Source organism: Hippopotamus amphibius, chromosome 4, assembly GCF_030028045.1.
Source record: "Hippopotamus amphibius kiboko isolate mHipAmp2 chromosome 4, mHipAmp2.hap2, whole genome shotgun sequence".
In the NCBI taxonomy this organism is placed as follows: Eukaryota; Metazoa; Chordata; class Mammalia; order Artiodactyla; family Hippopotamidae; genus Hippopotamus; species Hippopotamus amphibius.
In genome coordinates, this window is record NC_080189.1 from 26,117,043 (window position 1) to 26,142,718 (window position 25,676).

At 36.2% G+C, this 25,676-nt stretch overlaps 1 protein-coding gene across 1 annotated transcript in view; it reads left to right on the plus strand.

The window, feature by feature from the left end:
- Positions 1–25,676, plus strand: part of GRM8 (glutamate metabotropic receptor 8) — a 757,013-nt gene that overhangs the window by 729,160 nt on the left and 2,177 nt on the right. The window contains exon 9 of the mRNA XM_057733569.1: positions 20,933–21,179. Within this exon, the coding sequence (XP_057589552.1) occupies positions 20,933–21,179 (247 nt within the window). The remainder of the gene's footprint in view (positions 1–20,932; positions 21,180–25,676) is intronic.

Here is a 25,676-nt window from a genome sequence, read left to right on the forward strand (position 1 = left end):
CTCACCTGTAAAAGGAAGAATGTCTCCTTTGATTAAGTTCCACTATTTTTTTCATTTTATAAAAGTAACTTGCACATATTTTAGAAAATTTTTAAAATGTAGATCAAAAAACCAGAAAGAAATAAACATCACTCATGATTTCTCCTCATATGAACAATCAGGGTTAATGTTTTGGTTTATTTCCTTCTAACTTTGGCCTTAGAGATTATAGTATAGATATAGTTCTGTCTCAACATATATTATTCTATATATTGTTTACCATGTCACTAAAATTTCTTCATAAATATCAATTATGGCTATGCCATGATATCTGTATTCATTATATTTTTGGTCATTGGGTTATGCTAAATTCTCATTTTTAATAAGTAATTCCTAATGAACATCTTTGTAAATAAATCTTTGTCCAAAATATCTGATTTTTCATTTATTTTAAATAGAATATTTTCCTAATAAGACATTTCTGGCTTGAAAAACAATAAATGGATTCAGTAAAATTTTCTATTTTCCCTAATATTTTAAGCATTGATGGCAATAAGTTTTCATAGGAATAGATAGATTTACTTTAAGCATCCATTTTCTTTTATATGGACCCTTCGAGTCCAATGTTTTTTCAAAATTTATGGGACTTTGCTCCCTTTCCTTTTTAGAGTCATGGACTCACAAATCTGGTTAAAGAGAAGTACACAGACTTTGAAGCCAGATTACCTAGGTTGGAATTCCAGTTGTGCTACTCACTAGCCCTTTGACTTTGGGCAAGTGGCCTAACATTTCTGTGCCTCATTTCTTTATTTGCAAAATGGGAATAAACATTGTACCCCCCTAAACAATTGTGTAAATTCACATAAAGAGAGAAGTCATGTAAAGTGCTTACAAAGAGCCTGGCACATAATAAACACTATTGTAAAAATACACTTTATTGATTATCTTAGGTTTTCCAGAAGTGTCTTCCCTTCTAGCACTCAGTCTTTTGGGTTTTCTTCAGTCTCTATGGCAGGAAAGTTTTGCTTTCCCCACCTTGTCTACGGTTTTCTGAGTTCCTAGTGGGATCGTGGTCTTGACCGGATGACTGAATTTTTTTTCTAATTACCTCTTTGCTTGGCTGTGCTGCTTCATTCTTCTTGCCGATTATCAACACTTCATGAAAGCAAGATGTTCCCAAACCCCTTATATTTGACAGGAAAGCTGGAGGCAGAAATACTTGAGGGAAGATATCAATACTGAATAATATTAACACCCAAAGGTACTTTCAAAACACGTTCTTATACATTATTCACAATCAACCCTGTCTGTTTATCAGGTCAGAAGAAAAATTTTCCTGTTTTCCATATGAGAGGAAGAGACTCACAGAAGTTAATATATTACCATATCCAGAAGTGACAAAGGCAAGCATTTAGCACTGGTTTTCTGACTCTCAATACAATGGCCTTTCGACTGCATAAAATTGAGTCTCCATAATATATTAGTCAGCTTTTACTAGTGTGTGCTGCGGTAATAAGCAACACAAAAATCAGTGGCTTGTCGAAACAACGATGCTTTATTTCTTGCCTACATTACACGTCAGGGATTACGACTGCATTGCTGATGGACAGCCTCCATCTGAAAGATACCATTCTCCTGGCCAAGAGAAAGAGCAAGGACTAATCACTCAGTGATGCTTAATGCTTTTGCTTAGGCATGGTATACATTCTTTCTGTTGACTCACTGTTTAAAACATATCGCATGATGAACCTTGACAAAGATGGGATGGAGAAGAAAGCTCCTTCCCAAGGAGTGGTTCTGGAAATCATAGGATAATGGGCAAAGGTGTGTAATCATATTATGAGGAAGAGCAGAGTAAATAATTGAGGGAAATAATATAATATACAACAGAAATTCATAAATTTAAAAGGATACAGGGGAATGTCTTTGCAGTAGATACAAAATATAAACATTAAAAAAAAAAAATAAGAAAGAAGAGACTTTGGGAGAAGTTTACTCTGTGAGAGAAGAGGTCTCAGTGATAATTCTGTAGCTTAATATTTTTTTTCCTTAGGTACTCAGAGATAGTTGTTTCCAGTGACAAAGAAGTTGGTTAGAGGCAGTGTCAGATATAAACTACCTGCAGGAAAGAGGTCAAAAGAGAAAGCTGTATGTCAGGCACAAGTGCTAAGTTGCTGACTTCGGAATTTTAGACGATTAATTTGACAACCCCGCTTCCTTTCAGAAGTGCTGAGTTATACAGGCTTCCTTTCCTGTAATCTCCCTCAGGTACTGAAACCTATATAAAGTGCCTGAAATGATTCTTCCTTGAAAATGTAATAGAAAACCCAGCTCGATTCTCTCTTTCCCTAACTAAAGACCGAGGTCACTGAACCTAGGAATAAATTGAATGGCTTGGAATTATATTTGATAATCTAGACACTTTGTCAGAACATGGTAATGATGTGAATGAGGTCAATAGTTACCATCTATCCGAGGATGTCAAAAGTTCATTTTTCTGCCATAACCAGCCATAGCCATAGCCGTTATCCTTCACCCTGCTCAGCCATCACACATTAGTCAGAGGGGCAGAGGAACCAGTTGTGCAACACAAATCCACCATTTATAGAAAAATAATTCAAAGCATAGGATCTGAGTATACAGTTTTATTTCCCACTCACGCAATAGTCTGAGACATCCTGGTTGACTGGCAGCTCCATTCCATGTAGTGACTTAGGAACCCTTATTTCTTGTATCCTGTAGCTTTTTCAGCCTCATTATCATAAATACCCATCAACAACAAGGGGAAATATTTCTTGGTTTCTTGTAATAAACACTTTTTTGACATTGGTCATTTTTGTTCACATTATATTGGTCAAAAACTAGTCAAATGGTCACACTAGGTCCTAGTTGGAGTAGACCGGTTAGTTAGGCACTCCCCAGAAACAATTCCATACAATAGAAGGAGGGGCACCCATTTTGATACCCCTGCCACACCCATTTTGCCAATTAAAAATGTATTTTTTTCTCATATTTTTCTCCTTGAAGAGCTATTTTATTTATAACTTTGCACCTAAAGTTGCCATGTAAAAGTAGTAAAAGAAAAAGAAGTACAGGACTATTTTTTCCATAACATTAAAAGAAAGCATACTCAATGCTATTTCCTCCATGGCAATTAAAGGTCTCACTTGGGTGTAATTATTCTGAAGACTGAAGCATCAATAGTCTGAACATACTTGGAGCTCAGTCTATCAGATTTACCAGTGGAATAATTTATCCACATAATTCTCTACTCCTACTCCTAGAAAAACAGTTTTAATAATAGCATCCAGATGGTCCTCCAACTTAAGAATGGTTTATGTTCTAAACTTCTGTTTATAAATTGATTTGTGGTCTTTGAGATATTATTTTATACATACAATATCACATATGGTGATTGTCTCTATGACATCCATTAAAAGCCCATTTAACCTATCATCTAATTTAGACACAGGAACTTTGAAATAAAAACTGTAGTAAATATTGTTGTTGTGATATTGGGAATTAACATAAAAACCTAGAAATGAAAAGTCATTTTCTGAATGTAAAATGTTTAATTAAAATGTTGACACTACAATGTATCAAACAGCTATTATAACTGCACATACTTTATAATAACCCGGTTTACTTTTTTATTATTTAGGAAAATACAAGTCATACTACTTAATACTTGTATTTTCACACTTGGAAAAGTTGACATTCTATCACAGGGAAGTATGGTCAAAGTTAACAACCCCAATTTTAAAATACTTGGAACAAGTCATAACAACTTTTACTTCTAAAGGTCCCTGTATGCATTTACATTAACACTGGCACCGTAATAGTCTACCTGGTAGGCTATTTCCATATGGAAACATGCATTATGAGAAATGAGAAATACTCATCCCTTCTGGATATTAGCTCTTTGTCACTCATGGGCAACAACAGTGTTCACATCACTGAAGCCTGTGAACATAACTTTCTATTTATTATAAGTGGCCAGTGGAATGGCTTAGAGGAAAATGCAAGATAATGTAAATAATCTCTTACCAAAAAGTAACATATTAAGCCAAAAGTATTTTACAGAATTTATAACAAAAAATGAAAACAGTATTTAAGATCCACTTGTAATCATGAAAGAGATTGGCTGAGATGGAGTAAACCAGGACATCACTGGAAATGAGGAGGTTAAGGAAATGATAGGTCAGGGGACTGGAACAATCACGTACATGGACACAGAAGTCATTCAAAACAACCACACTGCTTGGGACAGAGAGCAAGACTGTGGGTCAGGGCCAGAGGGTCCAATGCATGAGGACAAATGATAACACACAAAGCAAAAACAAGGATGAAGGAGGATATGTATCTGAGGCTGTGGCAGTTTCAAAGACAGGACATTGAGGAAAAGGATGAGCCTGTGTAATGATCCAGAAGCAGCAAAGGGGAGGAAGCAGTGCCCCGCCTTTATCACCCTCCCTGAGGAATGTGGATTCAGAGAATACAAACAACCATCTCTTATGAGGCTGGAGAGAAAATAATTTTAGGAAAAGAGAAGTTTCAGTTGAGACCTCAGGGTGGAGGCAGGGAGAAGAGATTGAGGATGTAGAGGAGTTTATGTGGAAAAGGAGTTACAAAGCACTCTAAGACTGGTTTATAAGTGAGGGGAGGGCAAAGAGCTGAGTAGGTTTCAAGAAAATTCAAAGTATTCTGCTTGATGGTTGAAGAGACTATTTCATGCCAGAGCTATATCGCTTTGGAAGTGGACTAATGATTGCAGGAAGAATCTGGTAGCTGTAGTCTCAGCAGAACAACACAGCAGGAGAAAACTCAGTTACATACCAACAGGTCAGGCCAGTCAAGACCCACGCCGTGGTCCACTTGACCTGCGTGGGGACAAAATGGGTCATCTGCATCCAGCTTATCACTGAAGCCAATAATGGCACTAGACTCTTTGGAAGGAGAGAAATCTAAGACAACTTCTGGGTTCAGTATCCTGGAAGACTTAGATACTAATTGATTCTTGGCTCTAGAATATGCTTTAAAGTTTCTTGGTTCTAGCCCATGCTTCACACGTCTCTTGTTCTGAGAACTTGTATCATTTGCAGGACTACCAGGAAGCTAGTGTGAATGTTAAGGGAAATGGTCCTGGGGGGGCTGGATCAAACCATGTGGGAGGGACCTTGGCTTAGTTTCTCATAGAATATCACACAGAGGTTCTTTTCCTTCACTCTCTGCATTTAGCCTCGTCAGGTGCCTGGCCATGGTCATCTTAAAGCACTGCTAGATGCTTCATTCACAGTAAGCATGCCTTTGCTAAACCTGGATGAGCTTTTTCAGCGTTAGGTGGGATGGCAGAACAACCAAACTCTCTTTCACATCATAGACTTTATACCTGTTGGAAAAGGACGTTTAGCTGTGACCTGCTGAAAGTATGCTCCACCTTTCACTGGTCGGATTGCTGGGTATTTCAATGTCTTTGATCTATTTGAAATAATTCTTTCTTTTCCTGAAAGCTGTCATTACTACAAAGAACTGGGTCTCCAGTGTGAGAGAACTGGGTACTAGAACTAGTACCAGTGCCAATATGTGTGATCCATACACTGTGTAGCAGATCCCTGGTCTGATATGGGTAGCATCTTCACCATGGCTAGGTGTGATGACCTAGGGAAGTCAGCATATGTATGGGTAAAATTTTAATTCTCCTGAAAGCTTCAGCCAGAGCTGGCATCCAGGAAAACTTGTGTGTCGATATCAGACATGGTAGAAGACAGTTGTATGAAGTAAAGCAATATTAGGTCTCAGGCTTTTCATCTATAGAAACCTGGCTACTTTGGCCTTCAACTGTATCTTCTAGAAGCACTAGTCCTGGAAACAAAAATGTTCCTATATAGATTATCTCAGAAATGGTGACGTGATGAGTCCAGAACTGCCAGGCAGGGACATGGCAAGAGTAGATAACAATATTGCTGGGGCAGAGAAGTCATGGTCCTTAAGTTATAGAAGATGTTATTCATTAGGGTCTGGAACACAGAGAGGGTTTTGAGTCTTTGAGGCTGAGTTGGATGTGGATTTGTCACCTTTTCCAATAGAGTTACATTTATATCATTCCCAATGCACCTTGTCTTAGGGCTAATCTTGGTAAAGGGGTCACTGGTAATAAATATTCATGCTCCCCAGAGATAGCACACAGATAAAGGGGTGAGTGCATCACCACTGTAGCCTTTTCAGCACTTGGGAGAAGGAGGCGCTTTGCCATGTTCTTCCTTTCCAATAGCAGTGAGGCAGGAGGGAAGATTTAGAGGAGACTGAACCTGAGAAAAATTGTTTCTGCCAGTATATTTTATGAGCACTTGAATCACTAACTCTGAATGGGATTGTAAACTTTCCAAGGTCTTAGGCCCTACCTAATACAAGAGCAAAAACACCAAAGAAATGTTGATGTAAATATGTCACCAGGTGACAGGTGGGAACCGAATGGGAACTGGGGTGGGCACTTTCCTTATTCTCACCTCACCCAGCGGTATAGTGCAACCAACGCTGGCTCTGTCCTCAGTGCTGAGTTACCATCCTTTTGTCAATCATGTAACACCTTTCTGGTCCTTTCCCCCCCCAAAAAAATCCAGTTTTTTTTTAATCTTTTTTTCCCCCTTAACCTCATATCTATTTCCTGGGCAATAATGCATTTTTTCTAGATGTATATATATAGTGGTATTAAGTTATACATAATTTGCTCTTATAATTTGAAAACCTAATTTGTATCTATATTTATATCCTCTTTATAATTTCTGTGTTAATTAGTCATGTCTTATCTTCTTTTTTAAATCAAATATTACCAAATGTGACTTGGTTTTGTTAGTTACATCTGCTGGCTTTAGCTTTCTGTCTCATTCATTTCTTCTTTGATCTCAGAAATTTCCTTTCTTCTAGATCTATTGAGTTTAATTTTTTTACTTTGAGTAGTTTTGTGGTTAATTTTGAGACTTACCTGTTTCCTAACATTGCTGTTTTAGATTTAAATTTTCCTTCAAGCACTTAGGTTGTATCCACTAGTTTTCACAGGTACTGTTCTCATAATCATTCATTTTAAAATAGTTTGCCATTTCCTTTTTTAATGCAAGTTACTTACAGGCATGCTGTTTAGTTTCCAAATAAAAACAATTATTTATATATTTGTTAATTTTAAGTCTAATTTGATTGCCTTTTGAGGGGAAAGAATGTAGCCTGTAAGTTTCCTGTTTTAATTTTTGTTTTTGGGTAATCTAATTCATGATTGATTTCTCTGAAGAGCCCATTAGGTTTTAAAATAATGCAATCAAAATGGAAATTCTTTGGCAAAAAAACCTCAATTTTTATTTGAGTTAAACTATTTTTAACCTTACTTTTATGTTGTATATTTAAATTTAAATCTCTGAAAAGATGAATTAAAATTTCTCATAATGATTATAAATTTGTCCATTTCTTCTTGTATTTTTATAATTTGTTGCTTCACACATTGTGATAATGTATTGTTGGTGATCTATCTATATAGATAGATGTGTTTTGTATAATTTAAGATTTTATCTTAAATTCTATTTTGTTCCATAATAATATTACTATTTCATCTTTCTTTGTCTTTACATTTTTCTGGTACATCTTTTCCAATTACTTTATTTTCAGCCTTGACATATAACTTTCTCCTTACTGGAATTACATTTAAAATCCAATCTGATAACCTGTGTTTTTTAAATGGGGAATTTAATTTACATCATGAAAATCGTTGGTTTATGTTTGCCAGTTTATTTTCTATTTACTGTACTCTCATGTTTCTATTCTTTTCCTTTCCATTTTTTTAACTGATCAAATTTTCATTCTTTTTTTCCATTTTGATAGTTCAGAAGTTTTAGGTCTTATTTTAACTTTTTTAGGTTGCCCTTAAATTTTAAGCATATGCTTTATTATTTATTTATTTACTTACTTACTTTTATTTATTTATTTTTTTGTTAAAGACCTCCAGAACTAGTTTACTGGTATATTTTGTTGACTTTATACCATGTCTTGTCCTTTTTATTTTTGGTCAGCCTTGTGAGCTGTTAATTTTACAGTCTTTCCAAGGAATTTTTGGCTTTATTGATTTTTCCCTATTTTGCATTTGTTTTTCTACTTTATTGACTTTTATCTTTCATCCTTATTACTCCCTTCCTTCTATATTCATTGAGTATACTCGTCTCTCTCTCTCTCTCTCTTTAGTTTTGTGAGATGGATAATTATAGCACAATTCCTTCTTTCTTAATAAATATGAAGCCTGTTTTAGCTGCATCCCACAACTTTTGATATGTTGAATCTTCATTATTATTCAGTTCAAAATAATTTCTAATTTTCACTGTCAATTCTTCTTTATTATCTCCAGGCTTCAATATGGATATTTTCTATAGATCTTTCAATTTGTTAGTCATGTCCTGAACTTTATCTAATCTGTTGTTAAAATCATCTGTTGAATTCAATAATTATATTTTTCAGCCCTTTAATTTAATTTTTAAATGTGTGTGCACATTTAAATATATAATACATTTTTAAATATATATATACACACACACACTCCAGTTCCCTAGTTCAATTCATTATCTTACTATGTATTTTCTTCAATACATTTATGTTCAAGCTTTTGTAAACTTCTGTCTGAGAAATACAGTATCTCGATCATTTGTGACACCATTTTGTCTCTTGGGTTTTTTTTTTCTTTGGTTTTGGTAATTTGTTCTTATGTTCTGACATGCTTTGCTGGTAGCTGGTAATCTTTTATTGAATATCTGACATTGTACATTTTAAAAATGTAGATATTATAGACGTTGCCATTTTCCTTCAGAGAAGCTGCAGTTTTCTACCTGTCCACAATGAAAGTAGAAGCATTTCACCTTGATATAATCCAAGATTGGGATAATTTGAGACTAGGTTCCAGGCTTTCTGTGGGTTTGTCCATGTTTGATATTTCTTTATTCTTGCAGGATATCCCTTCAGATATATCAGCTGAAAGTCCAGGATGTTTATAATTACCCATCCTCCTCAACTGACCCAAATTCCAAATTTTGTTTCCCAAGCATTATGACACTGCTTAACTTTTTAGCCTCTAAATCTGAATTATGTTTGTTTGTTTGTTTGTTTTTTTAGTCTGTTGCTCCCTCCCACTTAAGATATACCAAACTCTAAAGAAAAAATATTGGTGTAAATCTCAGGTTCACTTCTCTGTAGTACCCTGGAATCTTGGGTCCTTGAGACCTGGCTGCATTGGTAACCCTGAATTCCATTTTTCTGTCTTGCCAGCCACATGAGACTGATAAAATGCCCGTCTAAAGATTTCTGCCCTCTAATACCCATACAATGAATCAGCGCATTCCCAATGGATAAAAGCAATGGGAAATGCCTGGCTCACATAAGAGAGTGTGTGTGTGTTTGTTTGTGTGTGTGTGTGTGTGTGTGTGTGCGCATGTGTCCTAAGATCTTAGCCCTCTTGAGTCTTGGCTGCCTTGCTTTTTCTCTGATGCCTCCAAGCATTTTTTTCAAATTTATGATTCTTTTATAGCTATTCTCAATGGGTGAATTGGTTTGATCACAGCTACTCTTCCATAGCCAGAATCAGAAGTCCTTCATCTATTGAGATTTTAATTTTAATGATAAAAATATTCATTTCTATGGTATTTATTTGATACTTTTTCTTTCAAAATTTTGCAAAGATGATTATTTTCATCTCTAAAGTCTTCTTCCACTAACATTAGTGGATCTGTCTTCTTGGATTTTTATTATTCTTTTTGTGGAATTTGATGCTTCTCTTTTATAGTATCAGTTTTCTCTGAGTATTTGCTAATCCTCAGCGTCTGTTCATCTGGATCTGTGAATCAGCAGCCTGTCTGATGGCTGTGGAAATGGAGCACTGCCTGTGCAGGAACAATGTTCCAGCCATTTGTCTTCTGAATGGAGGGAATCCTTGTCCCTTCTGGTGGTCGGTGGTTCCATCGGATACTCCTCTCTGGCCAGTGCAAACCGGGTGCGACGTATCTTCATTTAAAAAGATGAATTTATCCATCTCTTTAAGTCTGTATTTCCAGCTAGGTGATTCTGTCAAGTTCAACAAGATATAGTTCTAAGAAAGAGCTTCTCCAGGATCCACAATGAGATTTTTTTGCTTGCTTTCTGTTTTGTTTTTTGGGTTTTGGTTTTTTTAATGAGGAAAGTAGCTGATGGATAACAGCCGTCCGAAAAAATTCTCTGGGTTCTCAATTAAATATTAATTCAGGTGCTTTCATTGAGACTTTGTTATTTTTAAGAAATTTGGCCCAACTCTATTAGAAAAGGATGATTTTCTGACTTGGTAAGGATTCAAGTCATACTAACCCTGCTCTTTCACATCTCTATATCAACGGGAGCCGTATGGTGTGTGCTAAAGATATGGGCTTTTAAGTCAGACAAACTTCAGTTTAAACCTCCACTTTATCTTCATGAGTTGTGTGACTCTGCAAGATGTTATTTAAATTCTCCAGAATGGACCCATTCCTAATTTACAGGATTATTATGAAAGGTTAATGTCCAAAAATGTTTGGCAATAATGCTGATACCTGATCCTCAATAACTAATAGATATTATGGCTGTAATTGTTGTGCAGCCTCTTTAATTCACCTCTTTAATCAATATCAGAGATCCCTGAAATCCTGTTAGTATGTATAAGCACAAACCAACTACAATCAAAGAATTTTTATAACTCTCTGAGTGACTTTAACTCTCCATTTGTGTTAGCCTGCTAGGGATGCCATAATAAAGTATCATAGACAGGGTGGCTTTAACAACGTAAGTCTGTTTTTTCATAGTTCTGGACACTAGAAAATTGAAATCAAGGTATTGACAGTTTTGGTTTCTTTGAGGCCTCTTTCATTGGCTTTTAGATGTCCACTCTCTCTCTGTGAGGTCCTCACAGGGTCTTTCCTCTGTATACGCACATCTCTGGTGTGACTTTGTGTGTCCTAACCGCCTCTTCTTATAAGGGCAACAGTTAGATTGGATTACATCCCACTCTAAAGACCTCATTTTAACTTAATTACCTACTTAAAAACCCCACGTCCAAACACAGTGACATTTTGAGGTACTGAGGGCTAGAAATTGGACGTGTGAATTGGGGCAGGGGGAGGGGACACAATTCAGCCCATAACACCATTACTCTGAGTTCTTCCTGCATTAAGTAATATCACCAGGAAAAAAATTAGTATTTCTACAACGTCTTATGCCTCCACAAAAGTACCTGCACTGAGGTACTGCTTTAATTCTTTTGGCTTTAGAAAGTGTTATATAGGAAGTGTCTACTGGAACAATGATTTAGTGCCTTTTAGAAAACTATGGTTGAAACTATTTCCATAATGTTACCAAATATCTTTTAATAATACAACCTATGTAATAAATTTATCCTAGAGTTTAAATTTCAGCAAAGCTTCTATCTTCAGTGATAATTATAGGATAACTATAGATGGATGATTGATGATAGGTAGATAGATAGATAGATAGGGATATATATACAGATTTTCCTCAACTAACTATGGGGTTATGGCCCAATATATCCATCATAAGTTGAAAATATTGTAATTCAAAATGCATTTAATACACCTAAACTACCAAACATCATAACACATTAGCCCACAGTTGGGCAAAATCTTCTAACACAAAGCCTATTTTATAATAGGGTGTTATTTATTGAATATAGGACTGTGTAATTTATTGAATACAGTACTGAAAGTGAAACACAGAATGGTTGTGTGGGTTCAGAATGGCTGTAAGGGTGTTGGTTGTTTACCTTCTTGATCATGCGGATGACTAGGAACTGTGGTGATGCCATTCCCCAGCATCATGAGAGAGTGTCCATAGCACATAGCACTAGCCCTGGGCAAGATCAAAATTCAAACATTGAAGGATGGCTTCTACTTATTGAGTATCACCTTTGCATAATCATGAAGTCAAAAAATTTCAAATCAAACCATCCTAAGTTGGGGACCGTCTGTGTGTGTGTGTGAATTACACAGTTCCTAGATAAATTTTGTTCTTACAATAATTGTTTCTTCTCCTCTACTTCTTCCTAAAAAAAAATGGTCTCTCTGTGTAAATAGTCTCTTGATTACATTTTATCTGTTCAAATAGATACTGCTAAAATCATAATAATTAAAGGTATCTCCATTACTTCTATTCTCAGTTCTGAACATACTGTTGAAAAATGATAAACGGCTAAAAGGTGGCATGGAAGCAGGAATCCATGGAGGGAACCATGGAGGAAAAAATACCTGTAAAGGAGTAAATGATAAGCACTCAGCAAGCAGATGTTTTGTATTCATTTGCAGATGTCACAGTCGAAAATATAGCACCACTGTTTGAATGACTTTTTTATTATGTTTCTATAAATAATACTTATGGAGAATAATTGAAAATTAAAGACTACATTTTATTTAATAATGCTCTATTTTAAAACATCTACTTCAAGAAATGTCTATCAGCCTTTAATAGAAAATTTATTTACTGATCCAAATATTAAATACCATGTATATTTAATTATAAATACTCATTATACATCTAATATCTTTCTTTAGAGGATCTTGAGCTTCCTTACACTTGTCCTTTCCTATCTTTAGCAAAGCTGACCGTTCACTTATTGGTGGATGCTTTATTATTCTCTGAAGCTGGTTCCCACCATTCTCAATAAGTCCAAGCTTAAGGATTCAGACCTCATGTGTGAACAAGCCCAGTTCTGCATCCATAGTCTTCGCCCTTTGGTTTGACTCTTCATTGTGCTAACATGTGTCTCCGGCCAAAAGGGGCCAAAAGGCAGACGGCAAATGAGTCAGAGCAAACCCATCTCCATCTCCACTGATGAAAACACAATGTAATGTTTCTGACCTGCCAACGGGTTAGCAACCCTAAGATCTCTACCTGACAGAAGAGACAAAACACTCAGAATGGTGATTTTTTTTCCAGAATGAAACTAGACTATGACACTTTGAATGTGTTTTCCACAAGCATAAAATATATTTCCTTATGAACAAATATTTTTTGCGTGTGGGCATTCCTTATTAAAAAGGCTAAAAAAAGACATGGCTGAGTTTGAGAGAGCGGTACTGTTATGTCTTTACTGTGTGAGGAATGGAGGAAGACTCAGAGAGAGTAGAGTCAAGGCTAAGTAATAATAATAATAGCTGCTGTTTATTGATTACTGTGTGCCAGGTGCTGTGCCCCTGCTTTACATACACTGCCTCCTTAAATTCTTTAAGTCTGTGGAAGTTTATAAATAGTGAGAATGCCTCATCCTCTGTTGTACATTCCTTAAGTTGGGGAGGGATGCAGGGTACAGCCCAGAGCTTTCATGTTCCCAGAGTGGAGACAATTGACTTTTGATTGTCATACTTAAAAGATCATCATATTGGGAATTCCTGGATATGCAGTGGTTAAGACTCCCTGCTTCCACTGCAGCGGGCATAGGTTCCATCCTTGGTCAGGGAACTAAGATCCCGTGTGCCACGTGGCAAGGCCAAAATAAAATGATCATCATGTCTATCTATCCAAGAGTTTCTGTCCCAGCCTAGGTATTGATTTGGAGGGGTATAGGGTCCTCAAATTTTCATATACTTTCTAACTTTACAATATGATTTATTGTTTTCCTCTTAAAACTACATGGGTTATTTCCTTTCAATGTCAAATTCAAGAAGAAGCATCCACACTGCCTTAAAGAACAGGAAATTCATGTACTCAGGCAATGTTCTAGGTGTTGAGCTTATGGCAGTGAACAAAACAGGTAAAAATCCCTGGACTCATGGAATTTTTACTCTAGTTAAGGGAAAGAGACAATTATCAATAGGTAAAGTATAGACTTTTATGCTGGAAAATGCTACATGCTGAGGAGTGAAATAAAGCTATGGAAATAAAAGCTGATGGAGAGATGGGAGTTACAATTTTTCACTTCATGTTTAGGAAAGGTCTCACTGAGAAAGAACAGTTCAGAAAGGAACACTTCCTGAAAGAAGTGAAGGGGCAGTTCATCAAATATAAAAGCCCCAAAGCACAAGCATGCTTGATATCTTCCAAGATTAACCAGGAGGCCAGTATGATGGGAAGAGAATGAATGAGGGAAAGAGAAAAGCCAGATCAAGTTCAGAGGACCTTGTAGACCATTATAGGGACACCATCAATGTGAAATCATCGTAGAGTTTTGAGAGCAGGGGTCACCTAACCCAGTTTATGAATAATGGCATTAAATTCTAGCTACAGTGTTAAAAATCAATCAGATAATCAGATAGAAGAGAGTAAGAGCAGAACAGGAGAAATGTATAGATGTCAAGTGAAAATCCAAATAAGACGTGACGTTGGCTAGGACTAATGCAGTACCAGTGGGGGTAGTGGAAAATAACCTATATGAACAAATTTTGAAAGTAGAATTAACAGGATTCAGTCACAGATAGAGTGTAAGAGAAGAGTCAAGGATAGTTTCTATTTGTTTTCATCCCAACAACTGAAAAGAGAATTAAGATGAGGAGGACCACTGGAAGAAGTAGTTTAGGAATGAAGATGGGACTCAGATGCTTGTTAGTTTTGGATCATATGTCAGATGTCCAAGGGGAGCTACCCAGAAGGCAGTTGAGTTTCCTGAGGGAAGCCTGGAATTGATCCACATATAAATAGTTTTAAGGCAGGGCTACCTACATAACTTGTGAGGCCCAAAAAAATGAAAATGCAGGCTTCCTTATTCAAAAATTATTAAGAATTTCAAAGCAGTGACAGCAGAACATCAAACTAGGTGTGAGGCCTTTCTGAATGAAGGAGTCTCTGTACAGGCAGTGCACCCAGAAAGCTAGTCTTGCTTTAAGGCCATAATTCTGAATGTTATCATTAAGAGAGTAATGTGGCCAAATAGATAGATAGATAGATGATAGATATAGGACTGAGGTCTGGGATACTTCAAGATAAAGATGTTAGAGAGAATGAGGAGGTTCTCTCAGAACTGACTGAGAAGGAGAAGCCAGCAAGGTATTTGAACTCAACAAAACAGAAACAATAATAAAATGATATGAACTTGGGATGGTTCATTAGTATCCAGGCTCAGTCCAAAGAGCTGGAGGGTTATTGCCTCTGGTGTTTGTTTGTTTGTTTATTTTTGGCTGAGTTGGGTCCTCATTACAGTGTGGGGACTTTCTCTAGTTGCAGTGATTGGGGGCTACTCTTCGTTGTGGTGCGTGGGCTTTTCATTGCAGTGGCTTCTCTTGCTGAGGAGCATGGGCTCTAGGCACATGGGCTTCAGCAGTTGTGGCACATGGACTCAATAGTTATGGTGCACAGGCTCTAGAGCATAGGCTCAATAGTTGCAGCGCTGGGGCTTAGTTGCTCTGCGGCATATGGGATCTTCCCAAGCCAGGGATTGAACCCATGTCCCATGCATTGGCAGGCAGATTCTTAACCACTGCACCACCAGGGAAGTCCCACCTCTGGTGTTTGCTGTGTCCAATTGCCAGGGGAGTTTTATTAGCTTGGGTTGTTTCATGATGAGTTGATATGAAGATTTTACCACCCACAAGGCAACTCCAGAGTTTCTCTGTAAACTTCTCTATCCTTAAAATAAAAAATTATTTTAGTCACTAGTAATTAATGAGATTTTGAAGTCCATTGGCTGAAACCCTTCTGAAAAACAGGAAATCCATTTGTGGATGCAGGTGCCACTCTGGTGAACGCACAGATGAGGGAATAGATAATGAAAGCAGAGAAAGGCAAAGGCAGGCTTTAAGTGTAAATGTAGCTTTCTCACTGGTCAGACTGTGTGTGAAGCAGCCAAATAGGACCTGGCTAGTCAACTGCAGCAAAAAGTGAGATGAAACCATCCAGGGTAAGGCAGAAATATTGAGGAATAATGAATCTGTTTCTGACATGGCACAAACCCGTCTTGGGTGTTAGATTTCATAACAGGTTACTTAGGGGTTGAAAGCTTACCAGCTTGGATTTCTGTAGAGTTCTGTGTGCAGGCAGCTGGCTGAAAGTAAAAGACTGACCTTTTTCTTGGAGTAATATAATCTCCTCCCTCCTCACTCTTCCTGGAGTCTTTAGTGATTACAGGCCACGACCTATATTCAGTAGACCCTGGATGCGCACAAATGACTCCTGCAGAGACTGAAGAGGAAGCTGTAATAGGTCCCAGAAAAGATGTCATGTTAATCTGCTCCATTGTGCCAACTCCTCCCTGACTTAGCCAGAGATCATTTAAGTCTGCTTCACTGCATCTGACTGCTTCAGGTTCAAAATGCCCAGGGGCCGTGCGGGCAGAGGAAGTGACAGGCTATCAGTGGACATGATAGAAAAGACACTCCCCTTCTTCCAGGCACTAATATTTTGGAGTGACGGAGGGCAGAAGATGGGGCATAAAAGAAGGATGCAAAAAAGAAAGTTACATTAACATATCCAGGACCACTGTCAGCATCTCTCAATGGCTTTATGTTGGTTATAGGGAGTTAATATAGTTCCCTTCTAATATAGTTACAGCATTCTGGTGAGTTGTAACTTTGATACAGAGAGCCAGTGCGCTATTCTATTCTCTATCAGCAAATAGGAGTTGACTTTTGGGCAAAATTTTATTCTGCCTACTTTGAAGTAAGATTAGAAAAGCATTTTCCTTGACATATAGTTAGAGCAGAGATGTCAACTCTTCACTAAACTGTCTACTTTGGATAACTGGCTCATAGGCCCCTCTCTCATTCTATATCCATAGAAGGATGCTTTGTTGGCAGCCTTTTAGATTCAAAGTTGTAGGGCAAATTATCTTTGTTGAGCTACTCCTGTTTTGTACCTTTGAGACATTTGATAAGATTATGTCATTCCACCTATAACCCTTCTGTGAGAAAAGTATTATTTCCCCCCCTTTCATAGGTAAGAAATTAAAGGTCAGAGACGAACACAAGATCTCACAACTGTTCAATTGCCAGGGAAGTTTTATTAGAGTTCGGATTGTCACCTGGTGGGTTGACTAGGGGCTTTTACCACCCACAAGGCAACTCTAGAGTTTCTCTGTAAACGTCTTCATCTTTTAAAAAAAACTATAAGCTGTGGTGCTGGAATCCAAGCTTAGGTCTGCTCCAACACGTTCCTTCCTTACATGGCTCAAGTAACTAGAATATTCAAAAGGCATAAAAAAAAATCCATGAGTTTTTTGGAAACAAGTGCTCATTTTCAATCTTTTAATAAAATCTTTCTATTTCTTCTCAAATATGGGAGATATTGAAAATCCTATAATCCATGATGATAAGAAATTAGCTTCTCTAGAATGACAGTCGGTGGCATTTTATTTCCTTGGTTATTTTGTTCTTATTGCTTTCATTGAGGTTATAATATATACAACATTTTCATTTCATTAAATATTCTAAGATGAAGTTCAAAAACTCAGTCTACTCATAGTTCAAAATCCTGTAACAAAGGCTTGGCTACTGTAAGGGTACAAAGGTTTTAGATTTTAGGGTAAGATTTTTGTATAGATGCTTTTTTATGTATTAAATGCACATTAAAATTTTTCAGAAGCTGTTATAAGAGAGCACATAAGTAAGATCAGCATTATGGTGTGATTTGGAAGCACAGAGTCTAATGGAGGGCTTGGGACACTAAGCATAGTACTATTTAATCCTAATGTCTATGTTTATTACATCTTCTATTGAGTTGTTTTGCTAAAAGGATAGACTGCAAAAATATATTTAATGTGGAAACTAGCATTCCAGAATCTTCTTCATGGTTAATATTTAGTAAAATCAAATTTACTGTGTATTACAGAAATTGTTCTGAATAAGGGAAGAAAATTATCACTTATATTTATGGTGGCAGATACAATTTGTAAGATTGTCAAACTAGAAAGGTTTTTATGAATTATTTGGATTGATATTACATGTTTTAGCAAGACCAGCAGGTTAAGACATGAAAAGAATCCAACTAATCAATGTGGATGTTCATGGCTATTTGACCTCTGGAGGGTTTTTGTTTGGTTTTTGTTTGTCTTTTAAGTTAAAGTGACTTGCCTGGGTCTGACTAGGACAGAACTGATGGTTACCTATTTGACTGGCTCTGGAATATTTATGTGTGTGGTTTGCATTTGGCTCTGTCCTTTCCTTATCTGTACATCCTTTCTCTGCAGCCCATTTTCTGCATAGCCTTTCTGCAGGAATTCAAAGAGGATTAACTATCACATGAGAAGCTTATGAGTAATCATAATAATAAGTTGCTTAAAAGTAGGTAGCAAAGCTTAGGGAGGTTCATGTGGTTTAAAGGCACATATTCACATTTTATCAGGAGATTATTAATCGTAGATCTTTGGTTCTCTCAAATTTAACAAGGGTTTTCACTTGTTGGCAGGTAGCCTAAGAGGTCATGACATGTAGTAATTTATCATTTTGCCAAGGGATGCATTTGAATCATGTCTCTATTGAGGCTGGTATGCATGAGCCCAACCTAGAAAATGGATTCATACCTCATCACTTTGTGTTTCTTACTTAAAATGCCATCAACCCTGATGTCCATTTGACAAGAGTGGAAAATTATGGAAAGAATATTCTGCATGATTTGTGTAAATTAAGGGTTCTTAAAGAACTTTATATACTTAAAAATAATGAGTGGTATCTGAGTAATTATTGTGTAATTTCTTAGAAGTATATAAGAAAAATGTAGATTATAGACACTAAGAAAGTTTATACCCTGGCTGTGCATTTTTTTATGAATTATTACAAAGTTCATATAAATTATTGTAACCACATAGTTACACATTAGCAAGTGCTCCACTGTATTTATTTTTTAATGCACTACTGCTTAGAAGTAAAATAAGATTATAATTAAGATTTATCATGGAGGACTTCCTGGAGGAGGTGAACTTTGAAACAAATCAATCCTAAATATCACCTTATTGAAGGGTGTTCCCATACTCACAATACGGTCTTAAGCAAAGGACAGCCTTTGTGGTAGATAAATTGAACAGTAAATTCAGTAATCCACAGGATATGATTTCTCAGACAGGGACAGTCTCTTTACTGGTGCCTGAAGTTTCTTCATGATTTGGACAGTTTCTTACCTCAAGGCTTTATCATCTGTTATGAGAAACAGTCTCCCCTAGGAAAAGGCAGCCATAAGGCTGATTCAGGTATTTACTCTTGAAGGTAAATGTATTTTGAGACTTTATTAAAAAGGACACGATTAGTTTGGGGATTGCTGGAAGCAATCTGACAAATTTACATTTTCAGAGGTATTGTTAGAGTGAACAGATATTAATGAAGATCAAAGAGATGATAAAGAGATCTTTTCATAATCTCAAAACATGTCAACCTTGTGCCTCAGTATTCCAAGTTATGTGGGAGAAATTATATTTTGAGCTCTGGACATGAAAAATGTAAATAGATCAAAGGTTTTTATTTTTAAAGATGTGATATATTCATACAATGGAATATTATTGACTCTTTAAAAAAAGAAGGAAATCCTGACATTTGTGACAACATGGATGAACCTGGAAGATATTATACTAAGTGAAATTCACCAGATACAGAAAGACAGATACTGCATGATCTCACTTACATGTGGAATCTAAAATAGACTCATAGAAGCAGAGAGCAGAACAGTGGTTACCAGGAGTAGAGGAAGGGGAACTGGGGAGATATTGGTCAAAAGGTACAAACCTCTAGTTATGCAAGATGAATATGTGACTACAGTTAACAATACTGTATTGTTTACTTCAAATTTGCTAAGAGAGGAAATCTTAAGCATTCTCACCACAAAAGAAAGAAAAGAAAGAAAGAAAGAAAGAAAGAAAGAAAGAAAGAAAGAACGAAAGAAAAGAAAAGAAAAGAAAAGAAAAGAAAAGAAAAGAAAAGAAAAAGAAAGAATAAAAAATAAAACTTACTATGTGATGGATATGTTAATTAACTTGATTGAGATGATCATTTCATAGTGCGTGTTTATCAAAACATCAAGCTGTACACCTTAAATATACAATTTTTTTTCATTATACCTAAATAACATTGGGGAAGAAAAAAAGATTAAAATACTATCATGTTTGTTTTCATAACATAATGAAAAAGCCCAAAGCAGTGATTTTAGGTTTGACTTTTTCAGCTCATTAACCTCTAGATGGTAGGAAGAAAAAATCTTCCAGAGGGACTTCTCTTTGTAAGTACCAGAGCAGTCAGTTTCAGTGAAATAAGGATAAGGAATGAGCACAGGGGGAGAATTTTCAACATGCAGATGTCAGGACCCATCCCCAAAGGGCATATTTCAATCTTGGAAGGAGGAAGTCTTCTGTATTTTCTAAAAGCACCCACATTTATTTTGATCTGATGCAATCCTCTAGAAACCCTCCAGAATTATCCTTTAGGGGGTCTGTTAAAAAGAATCAAGCTCCTATGGCATGCCTGTGATTTATCAGGTTTGGAAGCTGGAGTTAAGTAATTATGTAAAGAGCCAAACACTAGCATCATTCAAGCAGTGGTGTACAATAGTGATGTCCGGGACTATTTCACCCCCACTCTATCTTCACTATATATAATTTACCTTCTAGGTTAAGTTTATTGTTGAAAGAATAAGATCTGACCCTGTGATACCTTCCTGAAAAAGGTTTGTGTGACATAAAATGTTCGTCTTTTGTTAGACTGGTTTTGCTGCCTTCCTTATACACCCTTAATTATAACCTTAAAAGGAAACTAAGCTCCATCAGCTTATTTGTTTGTTTTTTTTGTTTGTTTTAAAACATTGGGCTTCATAAACAGTACAACTTTACCCACATTTGCAGGTGGGGATAAAGGAATGTTTGACTATAATTAAGGGCAATTTTAATAAGTACCTTCTAATGCACCTTTAGCAGAGAAGCTGGAATGATTTCACAAAGTGGCTATGTTATTTGCTTTATCTTCTATCAGGCTTACCAACATTGATTCTTTTTTGTTTTTTCCTTCCTCAGATGTACATCCAGACAACAACACTTACTGTCTCCATGAGTTTAAGTGCTTCGGTGTCACTGGGCATGCTCTACATGCCTAAGGTTTATATTATAATTTTTCATCCAGAGCAGAATGTTCAAAAACGCAAGAGGAGCTTCAAGGCTGTGGTGACAGCTGCCACCATGCAAAGCAAACTGATCCAAAAAGGAAATGACAGACCAAATGGCGAGGTGAAAAGCGAACTCTGTGAGAGTCTTGAAACCAACAGTAAGTCATCCGTAGACTTTCCGATGGTCAAGAGTGGGAGCACTTCCTGATAGATGTACGTTGAACATTCTTTTACTGGTCTTGGGGACTGTGCTACATGGTTCCAGGGGCATGGTGGTACTCGCACACCATGAGACCATCACAGCAGTTAGAACCAGTTGGTTAGAACCAAACAATTTCAAGGCGAGTGGGTCCTCTCCAGAGCATGAACATAAACACAAAATCTCTCTTACAAAGTGTGATGCTCAGGTCTCTCTTCTGAAGCATTACAGAGCTTGAAGCTTGGAACTAGGCTCCATTTATAAAATTCTCCTTTAGTGCTTAGGAACTACTCTACAATCTTTGTTATTTCAATACTTGTCACTTCACAGAATTAATAGTTAACTAGTATTTATGGAGAGGGCTACCAAAGATCTTACACAAATAAATGATATATTATCTAGGTATTCAAGAAAGTGAGAAAACTGGTTAGCCAATATGTTATGTTAACTCATAATCTATATTTGTTTCCCCAAAGTGATCCCCTTCTTTGGTTTCCCTTGATTTACGTTCTTGGATATATTAAGATAATTAGAGCTCTTCTCTGAAAGCCTCATGACCCTGAAAATAGTACCCTTTCTACAACCACCACTCCACTTTTCCTTTCCTCACCTATCTTCTTCTTCTCTATAATCATCCCTGAAGAAGCACATAACAATACACTGGTACGAAACTAAGCCAGTAGAGTTTAACTGAGCTGTTCAAGTGCATCCTGGAATCTATGGAAGAGTAGCAAATAGATTGAAGGTATATATTGCAAAATACCAGAAAGCTGAATACAGTGGAAAACAATTTATATATACATATATATATATATATATGTATAAAACCTTTACATTAAAAGTTTCTGTAGATGGTTCAAAAAGAAAAAAGAAAAAAGCTAAGGCCCTTGCATTAGAGTGGCTTCCTGTCTTTTGGAAATATAATACGGGTATTTAATAACTAAGGATAAAGCCCTATGCAAAAATACCCTCTTCCTCTTGGATTCTGCCAGGAGGCTGTATCTCCTTTTTTCTCTACTTTTGACATGAAATACAGGGAAGACTGAGTTGACTTTATCTGATTTAATTATTATAACAACTTATAGTCTTCACTAGATTCACAAACCTTCCTCTGCATTAAGAGTTCCAGATGAACACTGTCTACACTAAGCCCCATATGCAGAACTATCCCTAGAAGATAAGTATTGATTAATTAAACTTACTGGCTTCAATTACTATCAGAATTCTTGGAATGATTGTCCAGGTCTGCTAGGAAGATGACCTTCAGTTCATGAATATCAAATTTAGTCGCTTGTAGAGAAAGAAGCCTTTTAAAAATTTCACAGACACTCCCCACATATTCACCCCTCTGCAAACATGAAATCTTGAGAAAGTGCACGAGAAGCCACAATAAGGATGGGTTTTGGTATCAAATTGTTATAATCATCTCTGATTACAGGTAAGCAACTGACTAATAGTGGAGCTATTGGGGCTTCTAGCAAAGGTTGTACTGTAACTACTCTCAAAGGCATCAGAGTAGAATGCTTGTGATTTCAGAGCAGAATTTTATGTGCTTCTCTGCCTTGAAAGCATCAGTGCAGGAAGTTAAAACCTATTGTAGGATGCCAATAAACTACTGTTGGCCAGTGATATACTTTGAACACTGGCATTTCTCAGTATGACTCACCAGAGTCTATAGTTGCACTTGGTTTTTAGCAGCAATCCAGAAAACTTTATATAATATGGTTGCAAGTGGAAACAACCAAACGTGCAATAAAATAAATACCAGTTATCCTCTGAAATGTGGTAAGGAAAAATTAATAAGCTTTTTCTACCCCTTTAAAAAATAAATTGGTCCTCTGAAGGGAAAATTTCGGGGATTGGTAAAGACTAATCCCATGTCATAGAAATAGGTCTCATACATTTTGTTTCCTTTTATTATTTTCTGTTGATGTAGAAATGGAAATGTCATAGCATGTGTACATTTCCCTATTTCCTCTGAAAATAAGAATGAAAGATTACAAATGTGGAGCCTATATGGCAGGTAAGCCTATAATATTCTAGGGGACTTGAATGCTCACATTTGGAAGGTAAAAGAAAGCTAAGGTGAATCAAGATAAAGTCAATTATGACCTCAAAGAAGGTTAAATTGTACTTTGGGGATTTTATTGTAGTATTCATCTTTTACAGGAATGGTTTGGGTTGAATAAATTAGGCTCAGATAAAGTGATTATAGTTTACACATTCAGGAGAGACACTGTAGGAAATTTTCACACATCCTTCTGCAATCCCACTCCTGGTACCCGTTGCTAACCTTTGTTCACTTACAAGACTAGCTACCATGGACTAGTTGTGTGCCTGTTCCCTTTACCACACATACCAGTGGTTTGAATTGAGTAAAAAGTCTTCCAAAATCACAAACTCTCTAAAACTACCAAAAACTTGAGGAGCTTAAATGTAATATTTCTCTCCTAGAAGTGTGTCTTACGTCTTTATAAGTATAATTGAATATTGGAAAAGCTTTGCCATTCAACTCCCTGTAACTAGTACCATGCCTCCTCAGATTTAAAATACCTCCTTTCAAAACCGGTGGAGCTTATTCTCAATCAATCTAGGACTAGTTAATCCACTGGAACAGTACCCATGTTGCTGCATTCTCATACTTTCTGCTACCAGACTTTTGATAAATCACTGTTACTACAATGATGTGACAATGATATACAGGACAGTGTTTTGTAAACTATAAATCACTGTATAAAAGTAAATGTATGAAAATACAGATTGGTCTATGGGTAATAGAAAAGAGAAGACAAAATTCAAAAACTATTGTTTTAGCATCCCTTTTTTTTAATATATGGAGAAGTTTGATAATTATGGCTACTATTCTACAGTTGGGATTTTTTTCTGACCAATTAACTGTGTATTTATGATATACATGCAATGTTTTTCCTTCATAGCCATGGAGTTCTACAAGTCCTTCATACTTAGAAATTTCATCTTTTTTTTTCTTTTTTTTTTTTAATTTTATTTATTTATTTATTATTTTTTGGGGGGTACACCAAGTTAGAAATTTCATCTTAAAGATGACTTAATGCCAGAAATTTTTATCACGTTTAAGGTTTTAAAGCTTCTAATGGTACACAGAATAAATAAAAGGAATGTGAAGCTGGAAGGGAGACCAGATGAGTCCATGCTAATGACTGAATTTGCAGAATACTACATTTCACACATAAAAAGGTCAAGTGTTGTTTCATAAAGTGTGGAAAGAGAGTTAGAAACAAAGTTGATATATGAATTTTATCAATGGTACTCAAATAACAAATGCTGTAACATGGTATTCCTTAAGCTCTGTTCATGCATAATTCATGAAAACAGCTGCTGCTGGAGGTAGACCTGCTTTCTCTAGCTTATGAACACAGTGTGGTGTGCACAGGAAGTTCATTGTTGCTGTATTCAAACCTGATTTTCATATAAGCATATTCATCATTGGAAGTATTACATTAGCTCACAGGTACATCTCTGATCCCTTTTGTTCTGTAACACTTCTGGGATAAAGGTAAAATTGCTGCCATGAAAATAGGCAGACGTACCTCATTCTATTGTGCTTCTCTCCATTGCATTTCTCAGATACTTCATTTTTTTCAAAAAAGAGCGTTTGTGGCAACTGTGCATTGTCAGATGATAGCGTTTCTTAGCAATAAAGTATTTTTGTCTAATTGAGGTATGTACATTGTGTTTTTAGACATAATGCTATTACACACTTAACAGACTATCGGATAGTGTTAATATAACTTTTATATGCACTGAGAAACAAAACAATTTCATGTGAGTTGCTTTATTGCGATAATCACTTAATTGCAGTGGTCTGGAAGTGAACCCACAAAATCTAGATTGGTCTGCGATTAATAGAAAAGATATGACTTAAAATTCAAAAATGCTATTGTTTTAGCATCCATCTTTCTTTCTTCTTGCAAGAAAAAAGGGAAGATTCTTGCAAGATATCTGCCATTCACAAACTTTGCCCCTTATCATCATTTCAGTGTTAACTAAATGTTTCCAAAGCTTTACATCCCTTTTCTAATCAGAAAAAATAAGATTACTTTCTTTTGTAAATTATAGTCTTAGTTCTCAATAGAATTCTACCATGTTTTTCCCTGAAGGTTATGTCTAAGAGTTCAAAAAATGAAATATGAATTTCTAAAGAGCTTTAGAGTCTTAAAGCTGGAATGATCCTTGAAGATTACCATCTGAATATCATCTTTGTCAAGGTCTTTTGGCTCTTGTTCCCCTGTTACAACCATATTTTTTCTTTCTAGCTATCTAAAAATTTGATAGACATTTCATACATTTTTAGTTACTGTTAAATATACTGAATAGGGCAGGAAGCTGAACCATCTTTTTAAGGGTCGTTTTTCTAACATAATTTTTCTCCATCGTGTCTACAAAGATCATATGAAAGTCTTTCAAAAGCATAGTC